The sequence below is a fragment of the Dicentrarchus labrax genome, unplaced genomic scaffold (genome assembly GCF_905237075.1).
Source record: "Dicentrarchus labrax unplaced genomic scaffold, dlabrax2021, whole genome shotgun sequence".
NCBI lineage: Eukaryota > Metazoa > Chordata > Actinopteri > Moronidae > Dicentrarchus > Dicentrarchus labrax.
The window spans coordinates 5,162,768-5,189,630 of record NW_026136720.1 but is presented as its reverse complement, the minus strand read 5'-3'; the positions used below and the strand labels follow the sequence as shown (position 1 = coordinate 5,189,630).

The following is a 26,863-nucleotide window of genomic DNA, read 5'->3' as shown; positions in this document are numbered from 1 at the left end:
CTCTTGTTGGTTTGGGGATATGAAAGCTAGTTTTCGTGATGGTTGCACATACCAAACATTATGCAGCAGAGCAAGAACATGAAGAAAAGCTTTTCTCACTGGCTTTCAGGCTGCATTGGGATCCACTGAACCATTTAGAACGTGTTCTGTTGTTCCACTAATGTAATTTAACACTTATTTTCTGAATAGCTGCTATTAAGTTAATGGGAGTTTACTTATACACTGAAGTTTTTGCAGCAGCAGCAAAGGATACTGCGTTCAGTTTGAGTACTGAAACAAAAACTTAAGTAATTTGGTTGTTTGGTCCACATCTGTACATTCTCCAATCTTCCCTGTGTGTATAATAATGTCTGCATGTATCTGCACTTTTCAGCTCAGTCCTGCAGTTGTGACGGTTGCAAATGCAATATCAGTAACTTCTCACTGGAGGGAGCCATAGTCACATTTTCACTTTGTAACATAGCACTCACTCATACATGACACTACTGCAATAAAGGACAAACACATTCAGTAACAAAGTGTGACTTTAAGATTAATGTAAAACACATGCTTTCGATTTTTTAATCAACTTTTTAACCAATCTAAATCAATTAAAATCCATACGGCTCCATGATTGTCACATTCCTGACACATTTTGAACCTGAGTGACACACAAACACAGCATCAACAGTAGGAAAGTGACAGTATGTGACTTTCCAACATTCCAGGAAATCAGGTTAATGTTTAATATGAACACTTTAGGGACTCTACATACATTACTGGGGTAGGGAGGAGGACGGAACCTTATGTTTCACATTTTAAAAAATTGCCACTATTTGCCCCTTGACTTCGAAAAAAACTCCAAAGACCTCCCACCAATATCTTAAAACAAGAAAACAGTAAAGCTCAAAACAATAAATGACTTAAAGAGAAAAACCATAACACTTTAAGATTTACTAACCCAATTTAAATTTTCAATATCTTAATATTATATAAAAGATAGAAATGAAATTAGCAATTGTCAAATGTATGGCAAAATGCTGCCGCATCACATCTAGCAATCAGTAAGGTTTAGGATAAAGGGAATTTGATTTAACCTGCAAAGTGAAAAATATAAAGAAAGCTTTAAAGCTCTTTCCTGGCTGCAGTTTGGTTAATAAAGAAGTGTTCTCAAATCGCCCAAACACTGCCTCTGTTACGCAACATTTCTTTTCTCTTCAGTGTTTATCCATTAACAATAATAAACAGGACAGATCAGCTGCAAAACATGACTGTACAAAAGATCAATTTCATAATATCCTGCTAACTGAAACTTTCCCTGGTCTGTGTAACAGACAGAGACGGTGACAAAGTCACCTACAGACAGGCACCAGTTGACTCTGACAGGCCCAGTTGATCCTGCAGATGTCTTAACATTTCTTCATTATTAAAAAAAACACTGCTTCAGTCTACACAGCAACTTTCCACTTTTTGACCTGAGTTTCAGATTTATTTTCAATTCATCGTCTTATCAGCCACAGACACTTTTTTTTCATTCATGTCATGTCCAGTTCTTTGGTTTCAGCTCTGGGGCTTTGTTCCATTTTGTCCGTATGCATATCGCAGTTCGTGGTGGTTGACCCCTGGACCCTGCGGTTCATCTGATGGAGCAGCAGCAGGAACAGAGCAGAGACGATGAGAGCCACTCCTGCCATGAGGAAACCTGTTCCGTAATCACTCATCTTATCTATGAATAATCCTAAAGAGAACATTGAATTTCAGTGATTTGCAGCTTTGACACAGTCATATATCTTTTTTTAAATATATTTTTTATATCCTTTAGTATAATGACAACAATAATTCTCCACTGGAATGCCCCTGTGCTAACCAAAACACAGTAATAGAACAATTAAGGTATCATGTTGGCTTCATTTAATGACAGATAATTATATACAAGGCCTAAGACTGAAGCAGAGATAAGGAAGAGAGGAAGATTCATTTTATCTTAAGGCGGTACTGCCAGTGCTGTCCTCCTGTGAAGGAAACATAATTAGAACGCTTTGATGAATCCTCAACATCCATCAACTCTGGTCTTCAAAGTGCTCAAAGTACTGAATGGTACAGTAAATAAGTTAGAAATAGCATCCGTATCAGGGGGACCGGGTTAAGTTATAAATAGAACACCACCTTCACTTTAATTGGCTCTTAAATATATTTGAGGTCAGTTCAAGCCTTTAGCGTTATCTTAAATTTCACATTTACATGTAGTGGTATTCCTTTAATCCAAATTATCAGGAACTTGTTAAACAGAGGTTAATGGAAAAATGAAAGGGAAAATTAGGAATGATGACTGAGCAGGAGAATTATTTGTTTCTGTCCACTCCACATGCACCCTGCAGAGTGAAAGAATAGCAGCTTGTCACACTTTAATAACTCAAATCACTCTCATTATTTGTTTTTGCTACACCGACAGCCTTCTTGGAAATCGATAAATACCATCAAATGAATCCAAACTACAATTATGTGAATGTGTTATTTTTCCACTCCGCTGGAGAGGTTACCCCAGCTGATTTACTGCTAGCTGTGCTCAGAGGCAGGGCACTTTCTGGCAGGGTTTGCTGTGTCTAGGTGCCAAAGTCAAGCTGGGTGTTTTTCAGGCTGTATTTACTGCTATTGTTTAGAGCTGTGTGTGAAAATGGGTCATAACCTCAGTAATCCGGTTCAAATGCTCACTGGTTTGCAGGACGGCGCTGTGGGTGGTGGGGCTGCAGTTAATGTTGGTTTGAACAGAGGACAGGAAAATAGGATTTTATTCTGCAGGATGTGAGCACCAGGGGTATTTTAACTATTTTAACAGTATTTTTTTATTTTTCACAATAGAATAGACTAATGAAGATAATTGCAAAAAGATTGCCCAAGTAGCTGACACATTTGAGAAGCTTAACAGCCACTGACAATTGATTTTCTTTACTAAATGTATGCTAATCCCAAAGGAGATATACATGAAAAGCAAGACAGATTTTTATACTTAGAGAAGATGGATCTAATCTTTGCAAAAGACAATATCAGGAAGATCTTCGGGATGTTTTATGTTTCCCACCATAAGTTTATATTTTCATATTAATTATGGATCACATGACTGAACCCAAAGAGAATTATTACTTGACAGTTACCCCCAGCTATACTGAGCATTTTAGTGTCTTTCAGCTTTTGTTTTAGTTTGGTTCATCAGTGTCATTTTCAGTCCTGTCAGCAAAATATTCAACGTTTTTCAGTGAAAACAGTTTGATAAATCTGCTGTACACTTTACCTGCCCAGCACCAAATGGCAGATAGTAAAAGTTAGCAACTAGCTGGTCAACACAGTGGAGCATTTAGCAGCTGAGGACACTGATATTTCCCTTACGCGTTGTTGTGTACAGTTGTCTCCATTATGTATAGGGAATGCATATGGTGTTGATGTGCCATAGGGAATATGCAGCGCACAAGCACACAACTGAACAGGGAACAGAATGGCTGGTTATTTATTTATTTAAAATTAAAAAGCACTAACATGTTTGAGCGGGCTTATGGGGCTATGCAGATTTGTGATGTGGCTACAGCACCCCCTAACCCCAGTGTGGCACCATGTCAATGTGGTGTTTACAGCTTGTTTCTGCTGACCCCAAGAGGTCAAAGCATCAGTTATTGCTTTGACCTCACCCCAGGTTTGAACAAGTCTGAGAAAAAAATCCTATTTGGTATTTGCAAGATATTTTGGTTTTCTCTACTCCCCTGTTATGCCATTATGGTATTACAGTTGTTCTCATGTTCTGTAGGACACAGTGTATGAACTTGGACAAATGTCACAAGTAACAGAATGGAAAGTCAGTGGAGAATAAACTCCATTTAAAGGTGGAAAAAAGAATCTTTGGGACGCGATCAGCCATGAAATTAACACAACCATAAAGTATCATGATATTATAATTTTTGCACAGTTGCTCAGTGAATATAAAAACCTTGGCTCCTGGGAGATGGACCATCAACAAAATTCATGATTAATTGAAGGGTGGTGCTGCATGTCAATGTGTAAAATTCTCATTTTTGTTGAATAGGCTCACTCGGCTGTAGTTACAATGCAGAATGATGTATAAGCACATCAATTGTGCAAGATTTAATGTGATGGAAGAATAGGTCCAGGGAAATGACGGACACCGTAACCTTGAGTTAATGATTTGGGGTTTTTCCAAAGCTAATAGAAATGTTAACAACTGGCAAATTAAATACAATTCTATTCTATTAATTTTTACTCAGATTCTTGTTTATTTCTAGCTGGCAGCCAGTTAGCATGGCGGGATGGATCACAGGGAATTTTACAGCAACATCTCAAAGCTGAAATCCATTTCTTTTTGATATGCACAGTAGGTACACTGTGTACTTGAATTTGACTATCAAAGCATTTTTCTCACTCACCAGCAATGGGCGGTCCAAGCAGACCTCCGGTGCTGCGTATGAGCATGAAGAACCCCAGAGCACTTCCGAGCCTGTGGACGCCCACAACCTCAGCTAACACAGTGATGTGGATGGCGACCGTGGCACCGTACACCAGGCCGTAAGCGGCGCTGAAAGCAGCCAGCTCTGAGAACGATGAGGCCAGTGGGCAGAGGAGCAACACAGTACCCAGCAGAAAAACTGTAGCTGTCAGCTGCTGAACCTGGTAGGAACAGAGACACAGGAGACACACTGTGTGTCAGATGCTGCATCGGCAGTGCCCTCTCTACCCATACACCTTTTTATGCAGGCAGAACATTGCTTCTTTTCAGGAATAGTTAGAAATCATGCAAAATTTGCTTCCTTGCAGAGAGTTTGATGAGATTAGACCCTGAATATTGAAGCTTCAAACAGCAGCTGAGTAACTTAGTTTAGCATAAGAACTGGAAGCAGGGGGGGCAGCTAGCCTGGTTCTGCCTAAAAATCTGCCTAAAGCATATGTGATGGACTATTCCTTGCAGTCCTGATGAGGCCCCTGGAATTTTGTGAGGTTGCCAGACAACCAACCAGCAGAGTCTATAGGAAGTTACTGCTCCAGGCTAGGATCTAGTTCAACACAACTCCATGTAAAACACACACTTTTGTACAGCTTAAACAAATATAACATGTTAATGAGAGAGCTGGAAGGTGGATTTTTTTTTTTTACCTTTGTTCTTGTTCAGGCTTGCTGTTTCCCCCAGCTTCCAGCCTTAATACTAAGCTAAGCTAATTGGTTTGTGGCTTTAGGTGTAAGTGGTTTAAATCGTCTTACCTAACTGTCTGCAAATAAGACAAGCTTATTTTCCCAAATTGTCAAACTTTGCTTTAAAGGTCCGGTGTGTAACATATAGGAGGATCTATTGGCAGTAATGGAATATAATATTGATAGTTATCACCTGAGCAGGTCCTCTTCCGTGGAGTCCACCACAGCCACTGTAATTTGCTACATGGTTGGAGGGCTGAGTTGTATTCAGTTGGTTGCAATCTGTAATTTCACCACTAGATGCCACTAAATCCTACACACTGGTCCTTTAATATAATCACATGCGCTATGCTACATGGTGCAGATACCGAAGTTGGGGCACACCTTTGCTTTCAAATATGTGATTTTTAAAATGTTTAAAATTAACGTACCATCTGGACCAGTCTCAAGTTTGCCACCCAGCCAAAGAACACCCTTCCAAACAGGTCCAACGCTGCAGAGATGGATATGAGTGCTGCTGACTGGTACTCCTCAATTCCCTTACTACGAGCATATGGAACCAGGAAGAGAGCTGGGGCAAAGAAACCCAGCGCAGCAAACACCCCAAACATTGAGTAGACCATGAATCGAGCATTGGTGATGAGGGTAAAATCTACGTAGCGAAGGATTTTGGTCCTTAGTTCAGCCCTCTTAGTCTTGTTGTTAGAGTCTTGCACTTTCATGATTGAAATATCTTCAGGGTCCTCATGACATGCTTTGATTTTCCCCTGATCACACCTCTCAGATATTCTCAACTCCTCTGCCTCTGCCTCTGCCTCTGCCTCTAGGCAGCCCTGTTTACGCTGCTCCGAGTCATCTTTTGGTAGCAATTCCAGGGACAAGCCCTCCTCCTCCGCCTTGACCTCACAAGTCACGTCTCTGGTGGTGTTTAGAGGCCTGAGCAGTATTCCACAAACACACAGGTTAAGCTGCAAACCCCCCAGGATTAGCAAAGCACCCCTCCAGGAGTAGCTGTCAATCAACAACTGGAACAGGGGTGTGAGGACAAATGTAAGGATGCACTCTCCAGCGCTGGCCAAGGCATTTGCTACGGGCCGTCTCTTCTCAAAGTACAAGCCCAGCATGGTCACTGTGGGCGTCCATGTCAATGCACAGCCAAAACCTGCAGCAGAGGAGACCAGTGAATTTTATATTTTGTGTGTATGTTTTTGAGTTTTTGTTGTGTGTATTTACTTCTTACCACTCACCATTTAAGAACCCCACTGTTAAGTAGAGTTCAATCAGATTACGAGCAAAAGCCCCCAACACGACTCCTATGCTGCATATCAGTCCTCCTGTTATCACTACAGAGCGGTGGCTGAAGCGAGCACTCAGAGCAGACGCTACAGGAGCTGCAGAGGGACGCACAGTACATTCATAAATTCTATTCAGTACATAAACAGGAATGCTATTCGACTATGTACTTCACATCCGTTAAGAGGTCCTATTTATTTTTAAGATGTTCGAATGAAGATGTAATCCTGCTGACTATTAGCTCAGTGAAAATAGATACTAAGTTAAACCACAGAAGACTTTTAAGAGGTTTAAGAGTTATTAAATTAATCCCACTTACTTTCACTGCCTTGGTAGACCAACACTTGCAGCAGATAATAATTTAGTTTCCCCACACATTCATTTGAAAATCAAAAGGCAATCTTTGTATTGTATTTTCTATTAGTTTGGTGCGTGATTAAGGCAGTAAAATTCATTCAACACAAGAAAGGATCTGGCATTTAGAGTTGAACAGTCTTGTAAGATGTAGAAGAGAGCCACGTAGCGGTCAGAAGCTCAAGATTTCTGTAGTTGACATCACAGTCAGAGTGGAGGGATTTTTAAAGATATGAATATGAAATGTGTATATTATTTTTTATAAACACAGAAGAAAAGTACTGTGATAATTACCCACAACATGAATGGTAGCCACTGCAATAGAGGTAATCCAAGATGTTCCTGTTGCTGTGGTTTCAAAATATCGGTGTATCTCGACATAGAATACACCAAAGGCCTTAATGACACCAAACGTCAGGCCGAAGACCAGGAAGCAGGAGAGCAGGATGAACCAGGCGTAGCAGCCATCAGGGGCAGCTGCAGCTACCCTCTCCTTATGACCCTTCACTTCAGAGTTCATGTTAGTTTCCACTGGTTTCTGCAAGACTCAAAGGTTTAGGGAAAAACACACAGGGTTGAAGCAATAAATTATATGCGCAAGTCATGATTGGAGGGGACACTTTTAGGGCTGCTGCCTAAAATGTATAAACTTAAAAGTTATAGCCGGCCAGTTTAGTGTGTATAAACCAAATAAGTCTGTGTACTTCTGCAATAGCCTGGTGCTGCTGGCAAATGATTACATTTAAGTATCCACGCTGGATAAAGCATTGCTTTGAAAATGCGCACCAATTCCCCAAACAAGATAGAATGACATAGAATATAGAATAGAATGACATGCTGCCTTCATATGATTGTAGACATGTACTGAATAATAAGAGAAGGCTGTCACACATCTGTAAAGGACAGATACTGGTCCTGACTAACAAAACGTAACACTATTTTTGATATTTTCATAATAATGCCATAACACAGTGCATGTTCTCTTGCTTTTGCCGAAAGCAAAATTTAACACCAGTGGCAGAAAGTTCAATTAAGACCTTTCTTTTGCCAATCATAATGTAGGCTACCTTTCCATAACTGAAAATAATGCTAATAATAATAATTATGATAATAATAATAATATGGGGTCCATCTGTGCACGTGGCAGAAGACCAATGTTCACACCTGTCTAGAGAAGTCAATAAAAAGATCTGTCATTGTAAGCTGTTGTCATCTCTTCGGACCTTAGTCAGTGCAAGCAGCTTAGATTTAGCATGCACGATAGGATTTAGCTCAATTCCTTTTTCCGTTGATGAAAAATACTTAACACACATAATAATAATAATAATAATAATAATAATAATAATAATAATGGAGCATAATGGCATAAGAACCTCTTCACGAAAGGATTTTCAAGCATTTTAATTATGGAGATTACCCACCTCGTGTGTGATTGGACTATAGGAAGTCTGTCCCCAAATCTGGGTCATGACCCCGATAGCTCATAAGACACAAGTTGAACCACGACAATATTCGCAATACTTCACATACATGATATTATTATGTAAAATCATACTTGATGTGGTCAAATTGAAGCCATCATGTTCCTCCTGCAGGCCAGCTCTCCTGGTTTTGATACCGATGGCTTAAGCTCTCTTTCCTTGTCACATGTGGTGGTGGTGATATCACTCACACAGCGGTTCATTATGCCTGACAGGCACTCTTCTGAGAAAGCACGTTCCGTGTTAAAGGGTGCAAGGGTCAAACATAGGCAATAAGTGACAGAGAAGGTATGTGCAAGGCAAGGAATAAGAGACAGCATGTAAAAACAACAGAGGGTTTAAAGGCATATACAGTAAAATGTTGACGGTGTGCCTTGTTATGCTCATGAAATTGTAGGCTGAAGCTAACACGTGTGCTCAGAAGAAAGCTATTGCTCTACTTTTCAGTAACTTAAAGCCTCTAAAACCCAAATCAAGTATTTTCCAGTGACATTAAATATTTATGACTAAATAAGCAACCGGCATTTCAAGTCAACTGTTATAGTAGTTCAGTAGTGTGTTTGGCGAAATGTATTCCTAAACAATATGATACACTGGAATAATCTGTTCATCAACATATATAAAGATGGATGACATTAAAGCTTCCCAAAAGCGAAGCCAAAACATCTCCATTGCCCCCTGATGGCTGACTGCAGTAAAGGCCATAAAGCCTGCTGCCTCCATGTTAACAGATGGGACATGGGCCAAACTAAAAAAACCTAGGTAGTTCGTATCACGCTGATGTATGTTCAAGTGTTAATATTTCTGATATGGTTTTAATTAGTTATTTGAAGCTATAAAGGTTTTTTTTAATTAAGTCTGCTGGGCATTTGGGCGGGACTTTGTTACTGCAACGCAGACTCTGGCTCTGAATGAGGTCATCGGCGCAAGATGGCAGCGGCCATGTCCAGGATAATTTGGCTTAATTTTTATACAGTGGGAAAAAGTGGAGTCATGATGTCCATCATTTATATGCTGATGGTTTACATGGTACTGCATTCAGGAATGTATTGTGGTGCAGCAGTGCAACCTTAGGACCATGTGGAACCGTTACACAAGTGCCAACATTTTTATAAAAATTAAAAATCAGAAAAATTAAATAAAGCCAGACTATACTGACTGGCACGTGATAAACACCCTCATGTGGAGATCAATCTACAGGCACGCACATGACCGAGACAATGTTTTGCACTGGGCAAGTCAACACAGTGGGGTGCCAAGCACGTTCTTTCATATGTGATAAGCTTCCCCATGTCTGCTGCTGCCTCGCAGACAGCTAACATGAATCCTCTGATGATCAATGTGTCAGAATGTGTCACAAACCAAAGCAAAACCAACAAGGTGCTGGATGAAGCCCAGACATGATGCTGTCTAATGGACATCACATTACTAAAAATCATTATTGTTATCATTATAATTACTATATTCATACAAAATGTACACAAATACTATTTCTTTATGAATAGACATTATTTTGTATTAAGGGCTCGTAAAAAGTAATGTCTTGAGTATGGAGAACAAAACGCTGGTTCAACCCATTTAAAAGGACAGAAGGAGACAAAGATACCTCTGAGCAATAGTTAAATAGACTATAAGAAATCACCACCAGGAAGATTCCTTTTTCAATGTCAAGTGCATAACAATGCCTGTAACAAACTGAGATTAAAAGTTGTGTTGCTTTAGCAAAGCTGCTGTTAAAACGTAAAAAATAGAAGGTGGGTCTATAGTTAGCACTATTGGAATTGGATCACAGAATATCAGCCGAACATACTATGGACCGACAGGCTGTCATTGGAAATAAGACATTGTTCTTGATGCCTTGCCTGGTCAAATAAAGGTTGACTAAACAAAATAAATCACAGTTTAAACCTGTTCAAACTCACCGCTAAGTAGACAAAGAAAAATGGGTTCCCAAAATATTTAGCTGTCACTATCAGTTTTCTGGACTAGAAAACAAATTTAAAATCGGACAGTATCTGTGGGGAAAAATGGTTACAACATTATTCTCTCCTGTCATGCAACACTGTGTGGAAATCGACTGAATGAAAGTTTCATTTCATCATTAAATTCTTCTTCTCCTGGTGTTCAAACTATTTAAAATGTATAAGTGTAAGAATACTTTTGGTGTCTGAATTATACTGTTTTTTTATCTATGTTAAAATAACCATTATTATATATCAGCAAGGAGAAGTTGTCAGTCAGCAAGAATACATGAGATGAATTTAAATATTTTAAAATGGTTGTGAATCAGCATGCTTAGATTCATCTGCTCTATTACTGTGTGACATTGACGTTCACATTAACAAACAGGCAAAGATGGACATTATCTGAAATGTGACCAGACTTTTAAGAGTGGGATGGCTTCATTATCAGGCAAACAGCTCGCACAAATGCCACATGAATTACCTTTAACTGCCTCTCAGTGGTAAAGCCTGCCAATAAACTTTTGCAAACTATTAATGCAGCCTATGAACCGCCCCTTTTATGGGCTTTACAGTTCACTAAGAAGGCACAGTACCAAGGCTTGGGGTGTGCCAGATAGTTACTGGGAACAAGCATCTTCACAAAGCCAAGTGCACGGTTTGTGGGCCAAGTTTCTTTGGTTGTGACTCAGCAGACAGACGGTTTGTGGACGTGCTTTAATAGGGCAATAAATTATTATTTATGGTCTATTGATCACATTAGATCTTCTGGAACTGTCAGCACAACACTAAACCACTTCAATGACAATATAGGGGTGACTCATTGGCCTGCATATTTCTTAATGCTGTAATTTCAATGCAAGCCAACCGATTAAACTCTTCTATTCCACACAAATGTATCATTTTGCACTTGTGCACAATCATCCAACAAAATGTGTTCTATTTGGTGAATTAGCATTTTTATATTTCTACTTGCAACAGTTTTAATTTGAGAGATTTTAAAGTTTAGTTTGGCTTTGTATTTTGGTGCTCGGGAAGTAGAGCTTAGACAGACAGACAGACAGGGGGCTGGGATAAAAGAATCAATCTTCTTCCTCTGCATCTGTCCAACACGCAGACAATAATTTAGACCGGTCTAGATCTCTAGAATCTCCAGGATAATTTTGTGTTACATAATATCATCAGGATTGTCCCTGCCTTTTTCAGGAGATCATCGGTAATTTTACTTTCAAGGAAAAAGCTTGCTTTTGGTGCACAGAACATTGAATTATACATCCCCAGCGGGTGTTCTAAAAACAATTAAACATTTATAGGCATGGGTGATAAATTATAAATCTATGGTGGGGATGACTGGGAAGGGTAGAGCAGTGGTATAGATGGAGAGGAACACCTTCTGAATAATGGATATGTCGCTGGTCAGGCCTGACACTGTTGGCACAGAAGGAAGTGTTATTAGTTGTGTTTCCAGAGGCGGATGGACTCCTGTGATGTCTTTTTGTTTGTCTTCTTCACTGAAGGCTCCTCAGGTTTCACTGTATCTTAATTCACGTCTGGGTTGGTGCTGCAGCAGGGATTGGTTTGTCTGTGCCGGCTGCCCCTGAATGTCACCAAACATGTCCTAAAGAAAATGTGCTGCACTTTCTTTAAGTCTCTGCTTTTTCTGCCTAGGAGGGCTGTCCAGTAACCCTGCAGCATGTGGAAAAAACAACACAGGGCTGGTCTTACCCAAGACCATTAAATTTTTAGCAGGGTTCATGTTGCACATCCTAATGAGCTGTATTCAGCCTTCATCTATTGAGTGTTTTTTCAAGGATTTAGTTTAATTTGAAAAAAGACACAAAAACCCAGTTATTTCTGAGAATTACAGCATACAGATTTTGGAGAAAACATTGCTGACTAAACCTTTGTTGTTGTTTATTCCATGTTTTTTTTTTTTTCGAACTTCAGCAAGTTTGTGATGCAATAACTCTGAAATTCTAACTCCATGTCTTTGAAGGGAAACTATTTGAGTTTGTTGACAGTCAGCTTCCTTTCTCTACTGATGTGCGGAAAGTCTTTTAGTTGCATGCTTCGTCTGAGTTAACTGCTTGTTTCTTAGCCGCGCAGATGTGGCTCTAGGGATCTAGGATATTACTGTACAGATATGGGATGAGTCCGGTGATCCCCTGTCTGTTTATGTTGCTCATCAGCAAATCAGAATTTTAACTTTAGCCAGTGACATTCATGATCCCTGGAGGATGAATCATAATAACTTTGGTGATCCTCTGACTTTTCTTTTAACGCCACCAGGTTCACATGTGTGGTTTTGAGTGAGGTGTCTGAGCAATTATCTGTTGGATTGTCATTTAATAAATATATCATGTTCCCTTCAGGATGAATTGTGGTCACTTTGGTAATAATTATTCCTCTAGCACCATCATCAACTTAAAATTGTAATTTGGTTCATGACAAAATACCTGCAAAACTAATGACATTCCCATCAGCCTCAGCTGTACTTTGTGTGCTAATAATCAAATATTAGCATGCTAACACACAGAATTACATTATTGCATTATTAGTAATAATTGCATTGCCATTGTGATCATATTTAGTAAGCTTAAGTCAGCCTTAAGCTCAAAGCACCACTACAGCCACACACAGTTCCCAGCATGGCTCTATATTCTTACTTATCAATTGCTGATTATGTTACAAGTGCTTCAATTCGTTATATGGTTAAGATGGGGCTTAGAGTCCTGGTTGACCAATGAAAGAAAATGAAAACAAATGGCTTTCATTCACAACAAATAGCCCACCAATTGAAGAAACACCGGCCTCTAGTCGTGCACACATGATCCAGTGGGGATTTGTGTTTACAACAACACTGCTGTTGCTTTGTGCTGGTTAAACCCACAAAGCAACAGCGGTGTTACACAAGACAGAACTTCTCTGAATACTGATGCACCCTGAATGAGTCTAACAGCCACTCACACATGCACCACAGTAATTGCCATAAAAGCTAACTAGCCAGTCCGAGTGTGTGTGATGCAATCAGACACTTGATTGTGTGATGAGCCAAGGTCATTGTAAAAGAACAATGAGGTGGTGATCAGGGAGGGAGTCCGCGGGCATCAACCGGCTGGCTCACAGTCTGTACCTCGTTCTTGCTCTCTGATATCGGTAGAGCTGTTTATTACTTCTCATCTCTGTGTATTTATCTGCGATAAAAGACATCTTATCTGAAATCCTGCTGGAGGCCTGCAACATACACACAAACAAACCTAATTAGGGATTTAAATCTTAGGCTGGCCCCACACTAATGGATAATTGGGTAGATTTTGAGCCTGAACAGCCCCTAACATAAATTGCAGGGGTGTTCCCGATTTGAGGCTGGACGGAGCAAATTATCTGCCAAAATGATCCTGTTGTGTGAAAGGTTTACAGACATAATCTTACTGCTACAGACTGGATCAGTCTACCCATTTGATATTTATGACATGAAACCGTATCATGTGTAAGAAATGGCAATGTTACATTGAGCCAATGAGTGTCACCATAGCCACACTGATTCCGTTGTCTAAGCCACGACTTCATCCACGGTTTTCAGTACAAAACATAGAACATACAAGTTCCACAAGCTGATGATGACAGTCCGCCTCCATGTTTTCTGAAGTAACATTTGAAACAGTAAATGTGTGGTCCAGCATCTTGACTGAATTGTCTAGTGTGTTCTTGCAATTAAAATAGTAAGTATCAGTTAAATCAGTCATTATGTCTTTGATTATTTAAAAGATAAGTGTGCACCAGGCATGATTTAAAGCCAGTTTGGTGCTTTTGTTTTTCTAATGAGTTTGCAAATGGATACAATGACTGTGCTGGTAGCAATCCAGAAACAGTAAGAAATGTGCTTCTGAAGCCATAATGCATATTCATATATGCAACAAAGCTTGATTGGTCTCTGATGATTTAATTAGAAGAACTGTGAGGTTGTAAACTCTGCACGGCTGGTTCCTGGGCTGAGGGAAGTTTAAAGATGTTTTTTTTTAAGCTAATTTTTAGGCTAGTCAGGTTCTGTAAAACTGGCCCTCGGCACCTTCCCCGCTCTGTCTTCTCTGAAAAACGGCTTAGTCAATGATCATTTAGGATTCAACCCTGCTTAAAAAGCACATCATGTACGCACACTCCCTCACACCAACCCACACACACACACACACACACACACACACACACTGCCTCTCCTGCAGCACAAACTCCACATCTGCACACCCCTATAGCTTGCAGATGTCCTTTCATCCATCTCCACACTTTTCTCAGCCCCCAAGAATGTTCAGCAGTCGGTTTTGTTTTTAGCTGAGCGTGAATTATTCTGGTGAATGAATAGGAGAGTGGAGCAGGGCGGTGTGGAGAAGGCTTCCTTTGGAGAGGGGCTGACAGCCTTGTCAGAAATTCTGCAGACACACGCAAACTCAGCCAACACTTGCTGCACGCCCGAGGGGAAATAGATTTGACCTTTTTGGTGTGGATAACTTATAATCCATGGATCACGGGTCATACTGTGCCAAAGTGATGGGGTAACAGGTGCATCACTGACCCCTCCTCTTTCCCCCAAGCTACTTTTGTAAAAATGATACAGACTAAATGCATTCATGTCTGTCATCAGCATCCCCTGTAATGAGCATGTTTTTCCTACTTAATCTACTTATCCAAGGGAATTAAATGTTATGTTTAGTGATAGTACAGTGCCTCTCTCTCACCCTCTAAATCCTGTCTTAGCTGCTGATTGAAGCATCAATCCCTCAGTGACTTTTTCTTTTTAACAGTGATTTTATGATCTGTTTTAAACTATTTATGGATAAGTTGAAGTACAGACTTTCCTTGCATGGCTGCTCTTTTCCAGCCCATCTCCTGCCCTCCACCTCTGCTTCAGTGCTTCAGCCTTTGCTTGCCTCTCTGTGGCACACTCCCAGAAAGCACAGGTGCGTGTGGGCTTACCCAGATGGCGGTGTTGTTGATGCTGAGGGGAGGCAGCCAAATAGCCGATTGCACATGGGTCATCCACCGGCCATGCAAAACCTTTTCTAACACTAGTTAAAACAAGAACTTTAATTAATCGTGTTTCCACGAATGTGTGGGTGGGTAAACAAGACTTCACTGGTAAGAATGAGAAACCAATGGACAGTTGCCCAAAATGTCAAACTATTAATTTAAAGGTCCAGTGTATAACATTTAGGAGGCTTTATTGGCAGGAAAGCGTTTCGGGAGGTGAAGCAAGGGAGTTTTGATCTGCAACTACATCGCCAGATGCCACTAAATCCTACTGGGTCTGAGAGTAAACTCAGTCATCTACATCAGCAACAATTAAAGGATATTGCTGGATGTCTGATGCCCTTGTTACACACTTACAGCCAAAGCATTCTGGATCAATGGCTGCCAAATGGAGATATATCCCTGCTTGTTCCTCCATTCCCCATAGCATCACAGCAAACCAGAGTAGCACAAGTAAAGCCTCCAGCCTCTGTTTGCCCAAAATCATTCATTTGAGATGAAAGTGGATTTACATACAATTTTTTTCCCTGCAGAGGAAGCACAAGCATCCATAATTGTGTGGTAAAACAGCGCAGCTCAAACCGAGTAAGAATAAATGGGTTATCTAACCTGCTGGTGTCGAGCTCTGGTCTCCAGGCGGAAGGTGTGTTGAGTCAGGAGGTTTCCAGGAAATGCAAAGGTGTTTACAGGTAGATACAAGAGGGAGGAAGGGCTGGGGCTTAATGAGTGGTATCAGCTGCTGTTGGAGTGTTTTTTTTAAAATAAATATTTCACAAGAGAATAGCTCCCCAGAGCGGGTTCGCATCCCCCCTTCCTGAAATGTTAAACGAAGATAATGTTGGGAAAAAATGAACAGCAATCAACAGCATAATGTGTTCTGACGGGTGTCACCTCAGACTTGATAGAACAATTTCAAGATGCTTCCTTTATAAATAGCTTGATAGCACACTTAAAGCACACCATTTGGTCTGTATCAGATTTAATCAGAACTCAACTGCATAGCATTTTTCAATTTGCTGAGAGCACAAGGTTAAGGAATATGTGAAGAGTGGTGTATTAAAAAGAACTGAGAGAAAGGAAAAAAGGTGGACAGTAACACAGAAAGAAGAGAGTGTGGAGTTTAAGGTATTTGGACAGTGTCAGATTTATCATGGATTAACTAAAGTGCATTTTACCTCATATCATTTAATATTATGTATTATAATTGCTGTCTGTCCCTGTACCACACAATAACACATACACGCATGCCCATGTGTTAATCCTTACTTAATGTAGTAAGTAATCCATCTGCTATTGTAGATTTTGAGCTATTTCACTGAATATGTGAAAACCTTAACCTGCTATTGACATTAGAAGAAAGGTCAGAGGATCACCAAAGTCATTATAACAATCTACTGAATAGTTGGTGAAATATTTTCGTTTTGGATGGTATTGTTATTCCTAGCTTAGCTTTGTGACTAGCATGGCTATAAATGCACAAAATTATGAACAACTAAATAACTATAATTACTCAATTAGAACAGAATAGACCGATTTATCTTCAGATGATAGATTTGTCTAAATAATGCATTATCTTTCTCTTATCAGTGAGACTGTAAGGGATTGTTCATATGTGATGTTCAGAGCATTTCAGAAGTTACTTTGTGATTTAAGTGTTGCACTTCTACTGCCTGAGCTATGATTTCAGGGAGCCTTTCAATAACCCCCCAAAAAGGGTTCCTGATCTTTTTGCATTCAACACATGAAGGCAGAGTTACAAGCAAAAGTGATAGCAAAGGCAGTCTGAGGAAGAGGGTAATTTTGAGACTCTGAGGCTCCTATTATTGTACAAACTGGCATCTCTGCATCTGCTGCAGAACTGTGCAATGTCAGGGCAAAGTCATCTGTCACTACAGAAGATTTTGGTTTCTTATGGACTGAAAGCAAAAGCAGGGTAGCCGTTTATTCAATGATTATCAGTTGCTATGATTGTGTGTGAGGTATCTTGATAAATATGTGAAGAAGGTAGAATGCACCAGAAGACATTTCAAAGGTTTCTTGTACCTTACTTGAAGGCTCAATTCCATTCAGTGTACCAGAGCATTTCCAGTAAGCCAACATGCACAAAAGCAGCACCCTGACTCTGTTTGGCTTGAATGGAATGGAACCTTAATTGGTTTACATGTATTTTCCAAAAGCCACTGATACATAATGCATACTGGTGAAAGGTGACCTCCTTTAAGGGCTGCACATAGGCCAAAATCCCTACACTTGCACACAATCAATTAATGGTTGAAGAACACTGAAAATCAAGTGGTGGCTTTCCTACAAGGCCGTAATTATAGTGTTATAAAAATTACTATGCTACGACAAATTGGCATGATTATTACCACCAGTTCTAGTATTATGGTGTACTGTAGTTCTGTGTGTGATTTGCCCAAGAGGTGTTGCTGTACCCCAGCAGAAGAAGTTGCTCGACTGCTGTCGGTAGGTACAATCTGTTCTGTTTCTCTATTTTATTTCTTTCAAATGTATTAAAAAGGCCCAGACCCCCGTGCAGATTTGGTCCCCACAGTGGTGACTCCTTGGCTGTGTGAAAATGAAAGCACTTAACCAGCTGCAGGTGCCAGCTGTTTTTGGAAGATCCAGTTTTTGTCATTGTGCACTGGCAACTTGGATTAACATGCCCAAACAATCGAAAGCTTACCTCATTTTCATCCAAAATTTTAATTTGTATAATATATATAAAATCATATATCATAAAATATATATAAAATATTTCATTTCCAGTTGTGAAATAACAGACCTTAAATGTCAATATGACAACTTTGACCATTTGTTTTTATTGGCTCTCTTGCATGACATAGGCTTTACCAATGATTGGATCTTCAAGTGCACTATGGCAACACTACACCTAAGTCTGGCACTGTGCTCAGTCACATGTTGCAATCTAGTCTAGCAAGTCACACATTTTAAACCATTGGTTCTCATGTATACTATATTAACAAAGAGGACACAAAATATAACACACTTAAATATTAATCAATACACATAACCTACAGCCAGAAAGACATTTATCCCAAACATATTCATTGAACTAAACAAGCCATGTCAGGAGCTGATTGGTTCCTGACATGCTATCCAATGAAAATGAAATCTGTGCGAACTTCAAGCCTTTTAAACAGCTGCCATCTTTGTTTGGATCAATGAAAAAATACACACCTTGCAAAGGAGGTAGAATCTTTCACTCAGTGTTAACTGACCTAAGTTTGACTTTCATTTGAGGAAAGCAGCGGCTTCTTTCTGTCACCTGAAAGTATTAATGGAAATTGTGATTACAGTATGTGAGCAGCACAAACTGGAGCTAGTAAATCTACCAGAGACAGAGATTATTTGGACCTATCCATCTATCTAATCCATCAGATGATGGGAAAAGTGACCAGGGCACTCTCCAACTTTATTCTGTAGTGATACAAACAACATCCCATAGTGATAGTGGACAATTAGGCAGCATGACTTAGTCAAACACACAAGCATGACAAACATTGATTAAAAAGTTCAGTCAGAGTTTTCAGACCATTTCAATTTACCGCCCCCTTCTATCATTTACTCAATATAATTGCATGTCCCTTGTTTCTCACTGTGTTATTTCTCATGCTGAGGTGCTCTTTTGGTTGTTGTCATTCAGAACTGAAGCAAACCTTGTGGAGTGCGGCTCTGGAATAGTGATTCTATGTGAAGAGCCTAGAAGGACTTTTGTTTTCATTACAGGCTTCATAGCTGCTGCTTGAGCTTGTCCCCCTGCTGAGCTCTGGGTAGTTTTTGGTAGTTTCTGCAGGTGTGTAAGTATCTACTATGTTAATATGAGGATTTAAAGTTTTTTTTTTTAGAGGGTAAATTGACATCACACCACACAAGGGCTAATCCTGAGTCCAAGCACATAGTTCAGCTCATTATGAGGCTGAATAATGTCTGCTTGGCTTCAGATAAGAAGACAGATAAAGGGAGTCGTATTCTCTCTGTCCACCCCCTTTCTCTCTTTGATATCTTACCACTTACTGTCTTTCTGTCTCTCCTCATTCTGTCACCAAAAAGGTGTTCTGTTTTCCAGTAGTTTTACATTTATATCAAACCCCCGCACTCTTCTGATTACCCCCTCACCCCGCACTCTGCAAAGCCAACGTTCACATAATATCAGAAAGAAATCCAGCAAAACAACTTTTCTTTCCCTTTTTCATTGACACACTCATTTTATGTTATTCAATAAATTGGTTCTAGTATCCCTACAGTGAGGCAGTGTTGGCAGATTCAAGCACAGATTTTCTTCACTGTTCCATTTCATTCCCCTAAATTAGAAGGAGAAGACACTCCAGGACTCCTTGAAGACTCATTCAGCTGATTAAATTCTACATTTGCAGTCTGAGCCATGGTCTCTCGATCTAGATGGTGGGATAAGGCCTCTGTAGGGGTTTCTATCCTGATTTTCTGTCTGTGTGGTTTAATTGGATCTATATGTCTTATCAGAAGGCTTGTCGTGTGCATCCACCTTGACACAAACAGCAGGGAGCAAACACAGACTGATCATATCTCATATCAAAGAAGGAATTCAAAAAGACATTCATTATAACAAAGGAGAACAATGGGGTACGACACACGACATAACAGTAATGGGACAGAGTGCCGTAAGAGCATAATCTCACATGGCGGTTAAATTCATTGCTTGGTAAAAGCAGTGTCATCCACTGCAGCTTGGTCTGGACTTGTGATGATACTGCCATTACAACAGACAGTACAGTAAATATGCAGTAAACCAATATCTAAATATCATTCTTCTTTTATCTCTCTTGTGTATATCAGTACAAAGTTGAATACGGTTCTTCTTCAGATAAACCCTTTTGCACCCTTTGTTATTATCATCTATCTTTTTGGCAAGTGTTTCTCTTATAATGTTCGTGTAAATGGTGACAAATAGGACTCAGCTTAATATATTTGACAAGAATATAGACAACATCGACTGAATGTGTTTCTACCTTGACTGCACATACTGTATGAGTGTCCATGAAAGCAGTAAAGGTCCAATTATTTGCTATATAAAAACATGGTGCAATATCACCCCATAATCTTTTGAGACAGAATCACTGTCACAATAACAATCTGGCATATATTTTGTTATGTGTAGCGCCCTCTACAGCATTACAACATTTACTGATGTTGACTTCCTCTATTTGAATGCATTAATGAACATGAGGTTCCAGCAGATTTGTACAGCACAAGACCAATTGCATTATTACAAATAATATCACCATACTGAAAGGCTGAGAGAGAACAACACTCTCCAAAAGGTTGACAAGAAAATTGAGACAGCAGTCCCCAGAGAGTGTGCTGCGTTTTGAATCACTCTGCAAATACAGCATCTCAACAGAAATTCATCTGAACACATCCTCCTGCATTCACTTTTATCTAGGGATAGAAGGGGAGATTTGTATTTTCCAAAAGCCACTGATACATAATGCATACTGGTGAAAGGTGACCTCCTTTAAGGGCTGTACATAGGCTAAAATCCCTACACTTGCACACAATCAATTAATGGTTGAAGAACACTGAAAGTCAAGTGGTGGCTTTCCTACAAGGCCGTAATTATAGTGTTATAAAAATTACTATGCTACGACAAATTGGCATGATTATTACCACCAGTTCTAGTATTATGGTGTACTGTAGTTCTGTGTGTGATTTGCCCAAGAGGTGTTGCTGTACCCCAGCAGAAGAAGTTGCTCGACTGCTGTCGGTAGGTACAATCTGTTCTGTTTCTCTATTTTATTTCTTTCAAATGTATTAAAAAGGCCCAGACCCCCGCACAGATTTGGTCCCCACAGTGGTGACTCCTTGGCTGTGGCCTTGCTTTTCTGTGAAAATTAAAGCACTTAACACCCCACAGCTCAGATGACCCCTCAGCACTTGACTGTAGCTGCTGAGCCCTCATCAGTATATAAATATAGGATGGAAGTAAAGCTGGCTATGAATTTTAAATTGCCTTCCTCCATTCCTTCCTTCAAGCTCCTTCTCATGTCTTTTGGGGGTTTGGATTCTTGGAGACTGCTGGGTCTCCACAGTGTGAAACCAGACTTAAATCAGACCTGGCTCTACAAGGTAATTTAGTTCACTACCTGAGAACTCTTAGTTAGATTTACCCCACAAATTCCACCGGGCACGGTCACGATGCGCTCTGGTTGCCGAAGCTGATTGCGCCCGTTCTAGCTAACAGATGGTATGGTTAGCTTAGCATAAAGAGTGGAAGCAGGTGACAAAATTTGGCAGAAACACTCAAAGATGAACTGATTACATTTTGGTGTTCAAAGGTCAATGGTCACTGTGACCTAATGAGCGGCATCATGTTTTCAGGTTGTGCGTCCATCCAATTTTCTGGAACATGGTGTGTCAGGAACGCCTGTGGGAAATTTCATTACACCTGGCTCAAATGCCCACATGGACTCAAAGATAAACTGAATGGAATTTAGTGGTAATATTAATTATGCCAAAATTTCACACAAATTTCCTTTTCGGGCCAGTATTCAACGCCATAACTCAGGTACAGAAGGAGATATTGTGACCATATTTCACATTTGGTCAGACACTAACTTGGTGACACTAATCTTGGGTACCCACCTTGAAACTGTGGTGATTATATAGATGTTCTAAGATGCTGGGTTCAAGATGTGTGTGAAGCATCCATGTTTTAGAATTTGTAGCTTCATTGCAGTGACATCCATACTTGTTGCTTTGTCCACTGTCAATGACTACCACTTTGTGTTCTGTCAGAATCAGCTTTATTGGCCAAGCATGTAAACACATACAAGGAATTTGACTCTAATAGGCACACAGCAGCAACAAAACTTAACAATGTCAGTTTTGTATCCTGAGTCTCTTCAAGAAGAACAGTCTGTTCTGTCCCTCCCAGGAGAAGGCTTCAGTGCTTTGAGTCCAATTTTTGTTTGATTTGGTACTTGTATGAGTCCACTCTCTTCACTTAATCTCCAACCAGGACAGGGGGCCTGCTGTTCCTCTGGTAGTCCACCACAAGCTCATTGGTTTTGCTGATATTGAGCTTCCAGTGATATTTGTTGCACCATGAGATTAGGTTCTCTATCAGACCTCTGTAATGTAGTCTCTAAGTGAAGTTACTAACTAAAGAATGTTTTTCACTGAAAATTATTCGCTGGAATAATACATGTCAATATAGTGATAACTTCCATTTCACCCCAAAAAATATGCTTATACCTTTTATTAAATTCATTCAAAGGAGGAGGCATACAGCGGCAAAGCAGTAATTCTAGTTATGCTAAGCTGACCATCTGCTGGTTATAGCTTCATATTTACTGTACAAATATGGGAGGGGTATCAATCTTTTCATCTAACTCTCAGCAACAAAGCAAACAGGTTGACATTTCATAGAATGTCATTTCTCTCTCTGCATTTGTGTTGGACAAATGACTATCTACAAAACTATATTTACTTATACCTGAGGAAAAAAAGACGTGCATGGGTGGATTTCTTGTAAAAGGACAAATTTTACACATTTACAATATTTTTCTCAAACCTTCCGTTTTAATATTGCTGATTATTATAATCAATACAGTCTCTGACACACATCCTACTCAGTCCTCCTGTTGCCCCAGGAATCCTCAAAGTTGTCTGTTTCATTCATATTTAAATGTTTTAAAAAAATTAAAAAGTGAGACTAGAGAACTGAGCCACTCTTAAAACCTTCCTCCAGGCAGTGGAATCAGAGAGGCGTGCAGTGCGAGAGAGCATGATAATTTGAGAATACCATCAAATTTGTTTTTCCATGTCTTTTTTCCCCTTTTTTCCAATTGTAATAAGCATTAGCCAAGATTCTCTTAACGAAGAAGAAGGCAGATGACAGACACGACAGTCGATCCATCTGGTGTGTCTGCTGAGTCTCTGTCATCACCTTACTGTGAACACCTCGCTCTCTACCATGCCAGCCTTCTGTACCTCCATCTTTACTTACCAGCAGCAACACATTTGCAAGTTAAGTTTGTTTGTACAGCCTTCTTAATCACAGTTACAGTCTCAAAGGGCTCCCCAACGCCCACATTATGGGAACAATGAATGCATGCAGTGACCCCCTTCAACTTTTAGACTCTCAATGAGCAAGAAAAACTCCCACTAAACCCTCCGTCTCCAATGTGAGTAGGTGTGTGTGAGAGAATTTGTTTGTGTGCATGTGAGAGAGAAATAGAGAGATAGAGAGAGATGCCAGACATGCCTTCATAAACTTTTGACGCATTTGTTTACATGTTTTAACTTTCTGAATAAATTAGATATGGCCAACTGTATTATGCGGTGGTGTTTGACTTTGTGAATAATGGTTTGGTCATACTGTTTCAGCTGAGCAGTCATGTAAGGAGTTGATCTGAGAGAAAAGGGACAAAGACAAAGAGGGAAAAAATATACTCTGAAAAAAAAGCAAGAAATATAGAAAGACTGTGCTGATACCACAAGGCAGGGAGTCTTACTCTGTTCACGGAGTGAGACTGTAAGAGCCGTGCAATTTGTGTTCAGCAGGGTAGTTTGTAGATGTCTTTGGCAGCAGCAATGTATGTGATGAGCCTGCAGACAAGATCCTAAGAGAAGGCTGAAAGAGGGACGAGACAGGAGATTCATCCCAATGAGATAACCAAGAAACAGCCTGTGTGTGTGTGTGTGTGTGTGTGTGTGTGTGTGTGTGTGTGTGTGTGTGTGTGTGTGTGTGTGTGTGTGTGGCTGTTGTGCAAAAGACTGCCAGACAAAAATAATGAGACTGTATATGTGTGTAAAAGCTTAATCTTGTATATATGCTTATGAGGAAGTGTAACCTCAGTAAAATGGTGTGGGGTGGTACACTGTTGAAATTATTCCGGTCAGAAAATCCTTTGTTATAGGAGAGATTGTTTATTTCAAGAACCTGAGTTAGATTTACAGGTACTGTATGAGTGTGTGTGTGTATGAGTGTGTGTGTGTGTGTGTGTGTGTGTGTGTGTGTGTGTGTGTGTGTGTGTACGTGTGTGTGCGGTCTGAAACAAGGTGGAAACAAATGGTTTTGAGCTTAATGTAAATTGAAACATAACAAATGTGACTGTTATTTCTGTTAAACAATAGCTACAGTTAAAGTCTATTGAGCGTCCATTGTTTTATATTATCGTTTATTTTGTTGTGTTACGAATCACAGTCATTTAGATGACGCTTTGTGTTCTTCCGTACAGCAAAGATGCAGGTAGAGCTGCAAAGAACAATTATTTTCATTATCGACCATTTCTCCAAAAAATCAATTAGTTGTTTGGTCCAAGGTCAAATGTCTTGATTTGTCCACAACCAAAACATCTTCAGTTTACTACCATAGAGAAACCAGAAAATATTCACATTTGAGAGACTGAAATCAGTGATTTTGGACATTTCTTCTCATAAAGTGGACCAAAATGATTAACTTATTATCAAATAAGCAGCAACTAATTAATTAATTGAATGAGTTTTGCAGTTCTAGAACCAGGCAGAAAATTTGCATGAAGGCATTATAATATCAACGGGAGAAGGACGCAGACCAACCAAAAAGAATGGCTACTTCTGTTGCGTGTGGTTGAAAATAGTCAAAAAGTGTTTTCCATTTATCTATTTTATAAAGCAGTGTGTTGAGAGACAGAGAGAGAGAGAGAGAGAGAGAGAGAGAGAGAGAGAGAGAAAGAGAGAGAGTCTGTAAATGTGATGTCACCTTATTAAGAAGTGGAACTGGTAAGCTTCCTACAACGATCATAAATCTTCATTAAAATAAACATGAATTATCCTATTTCCATTTGAAACTACAAAACATTTACAGACCCTTCCTGATGGTCTGTAAGTGTTTTTGTAATCAGTTGTACAATTTGGCTTAATAGCCTCATCACTGATATCACCCCCCATTTGTTTGGAGAGACAAATCAGAGACTGAACAAGTGCCTTAAAAACAATTTATTTCCAGTGGCTGCAGTTCAGAGAATAGTCAATTACCACAAGTAATGTGAGTCATTTATCAAGCATAAATATAATGATGATAGGTTTGTGTGGAAGCAATTAAATCGTTAAAGTTATCATCCACCCTTTGGACTTACATTGTAATGAGTTAATTGTGTTTTGATAGAATTAATAATATATATATAACTATTCCCTCAATTTACTATTCTGAAATTTTGGAAAATACACTTATTTGGTTTCTAGAGTAAGATTAAAAGGTTGTTACTACTTTGATATCTGTCCATAATGGAGCAGTATGGAGCTGGAGAATGACCACTGTTAGCTGAGCAATGCTTGTAACACCGCAATGTTTTTACATTTCTCTTTGTACAAATTACACAAAGTAGATAGGACGTGAACATTTGTGCATTTTACAGTTGAGGGATATTTTTGACCGTTCAACCGCTTCCCCCTGCTTTGAGTTTTTAGGCTATGCTAAGGTAATCTAAAGTAAGCTAGTTATCTCCTGGAACCAGCTCCATACAAAAAATGGTGTCGATCCTCTTAGTCTAATTCTCGGAGAAAAAGTGAATAAGCTTATTTCCCCAAATGTCTTAACTACTGCTATAATGGTTCTACATTTTCCCATCATAAAGTAAATGTCCTTCAAAGATTTCTAAAAACGTCACATAAGATATTATACGTTATTCATTGTGCCACTTCAGTGAGTGACATTAAACATTGACATTGTTTTTGGGAGGAGTTCAGTTCCTATTACATCAGCATGAGCGATGACTTGTGATTGACCTTTTTTTTTTTAGATGGAAATTCATCACTAAACCAAGTGAGCCCCATCCAACCATCTGAGCAGCTAAAAGCATATTTATTACCTGATGTGCATCTTTATTGCTCATAGGAGGATGCATTATCCCATAATTGTTTTCAGAATCATGATCCATGTGAGTTATGATCAGTTCTGTGAAATATTATGCATATACTGTTGCTTATGATATCAATGTATCTTAAGCTATTGAGTATACAGATGGATGATAGTCTTGATCTGCATAATCCATCATATCTCATCATGCAAAGTTGGACTGCCTCATTCAGATTGATATCCTCCGGGCCATATGTTACAGCAGGAGCTTGGATTACAAATTCCACTGCACCTATAAAATTCACTCGCAGAAATTGGATGCCATATGGCCGATAGACGCTAAAAAGCTATTGCACTGGAATGACTGGGTTTCTGGGGAGAATAAAAAAGCCAAATCAAATTTAAAGCAACTGGATGAGGTTGAGTTTCAGGTTATAACTCGTTTGCTTTTAATCCCAACTTTAATCTAGATTACATCCACATCTGGCATGTCCTTGCGTGCCTCCACATCCTTGAACCCCATGGTGTAACTGACCATCTTTCTCAGAAAAAAGGGGCTTGACTCACTCGTTTTGGAGGCCACCTCAGGATATGACAGAGGATGAGAGGATTAGTTTATCCCAGACCTGAAGATGTAACATTAAGCAGAAATTCATTTACCAATGGTCCGCATCTACAAACCGCAGATTTGTAGAGACACATGGCACCCTTCCAGACTGGTGTAATTGTGTACATGAAAACAA

The 26,863-nt window shown here is 39.6% G+C and overlaps 1 protein-coding gene across 6 annotated transcripts; it reads right to left on the bottom strand.

The window, feature by feature from the left end:
- Positions 1-511: 511 nt before the first annotated feature.
- si:dkey-246g23.4 (uncharacterized protein LOC559426 homolog) lies at positions 512-15,999 on the bottom strand. 6 transcript variants are annotated; one of them, XM_051381577.1, is made up of 6 exons: positions 15,890-15,999; positions 7,111-8,520; positions 6,417-6,560; positions 5,601-6,331; positions 4,410-4,650; positions 512-1,717 (listed from the first exon to the last, which is right to left on the bottom strand). In XM_051381577.1, exons 2-6 carry the CDS (start codon positions 7,334-7,336, stop codon positions 1,515-1,517), a joined length of 1,545 nt encoding a protein of 514 aa, XP_051237537.1. In that variant the 5' UTR covers positions 7,337-8,520; positions 15,890-15,999; the 3' UTR covers positions 512-1,514. The 6 variants fall into 6 exon arrangements, with proteins under 6 accessions (XP_051237537.1, XP_051237535.1, XP_051237532.1 ...); XM_051381575.1 differs by having other exon boundaries at positions 7,111-7,362; positions 8,372-15,985; XM_051381572.1 differs by having other exon boundaries at positions 7,111-7,354; positions 8,372-15,985.
- Positions 16,000-26,863: the final 10,864 nt, after the last annotated feature.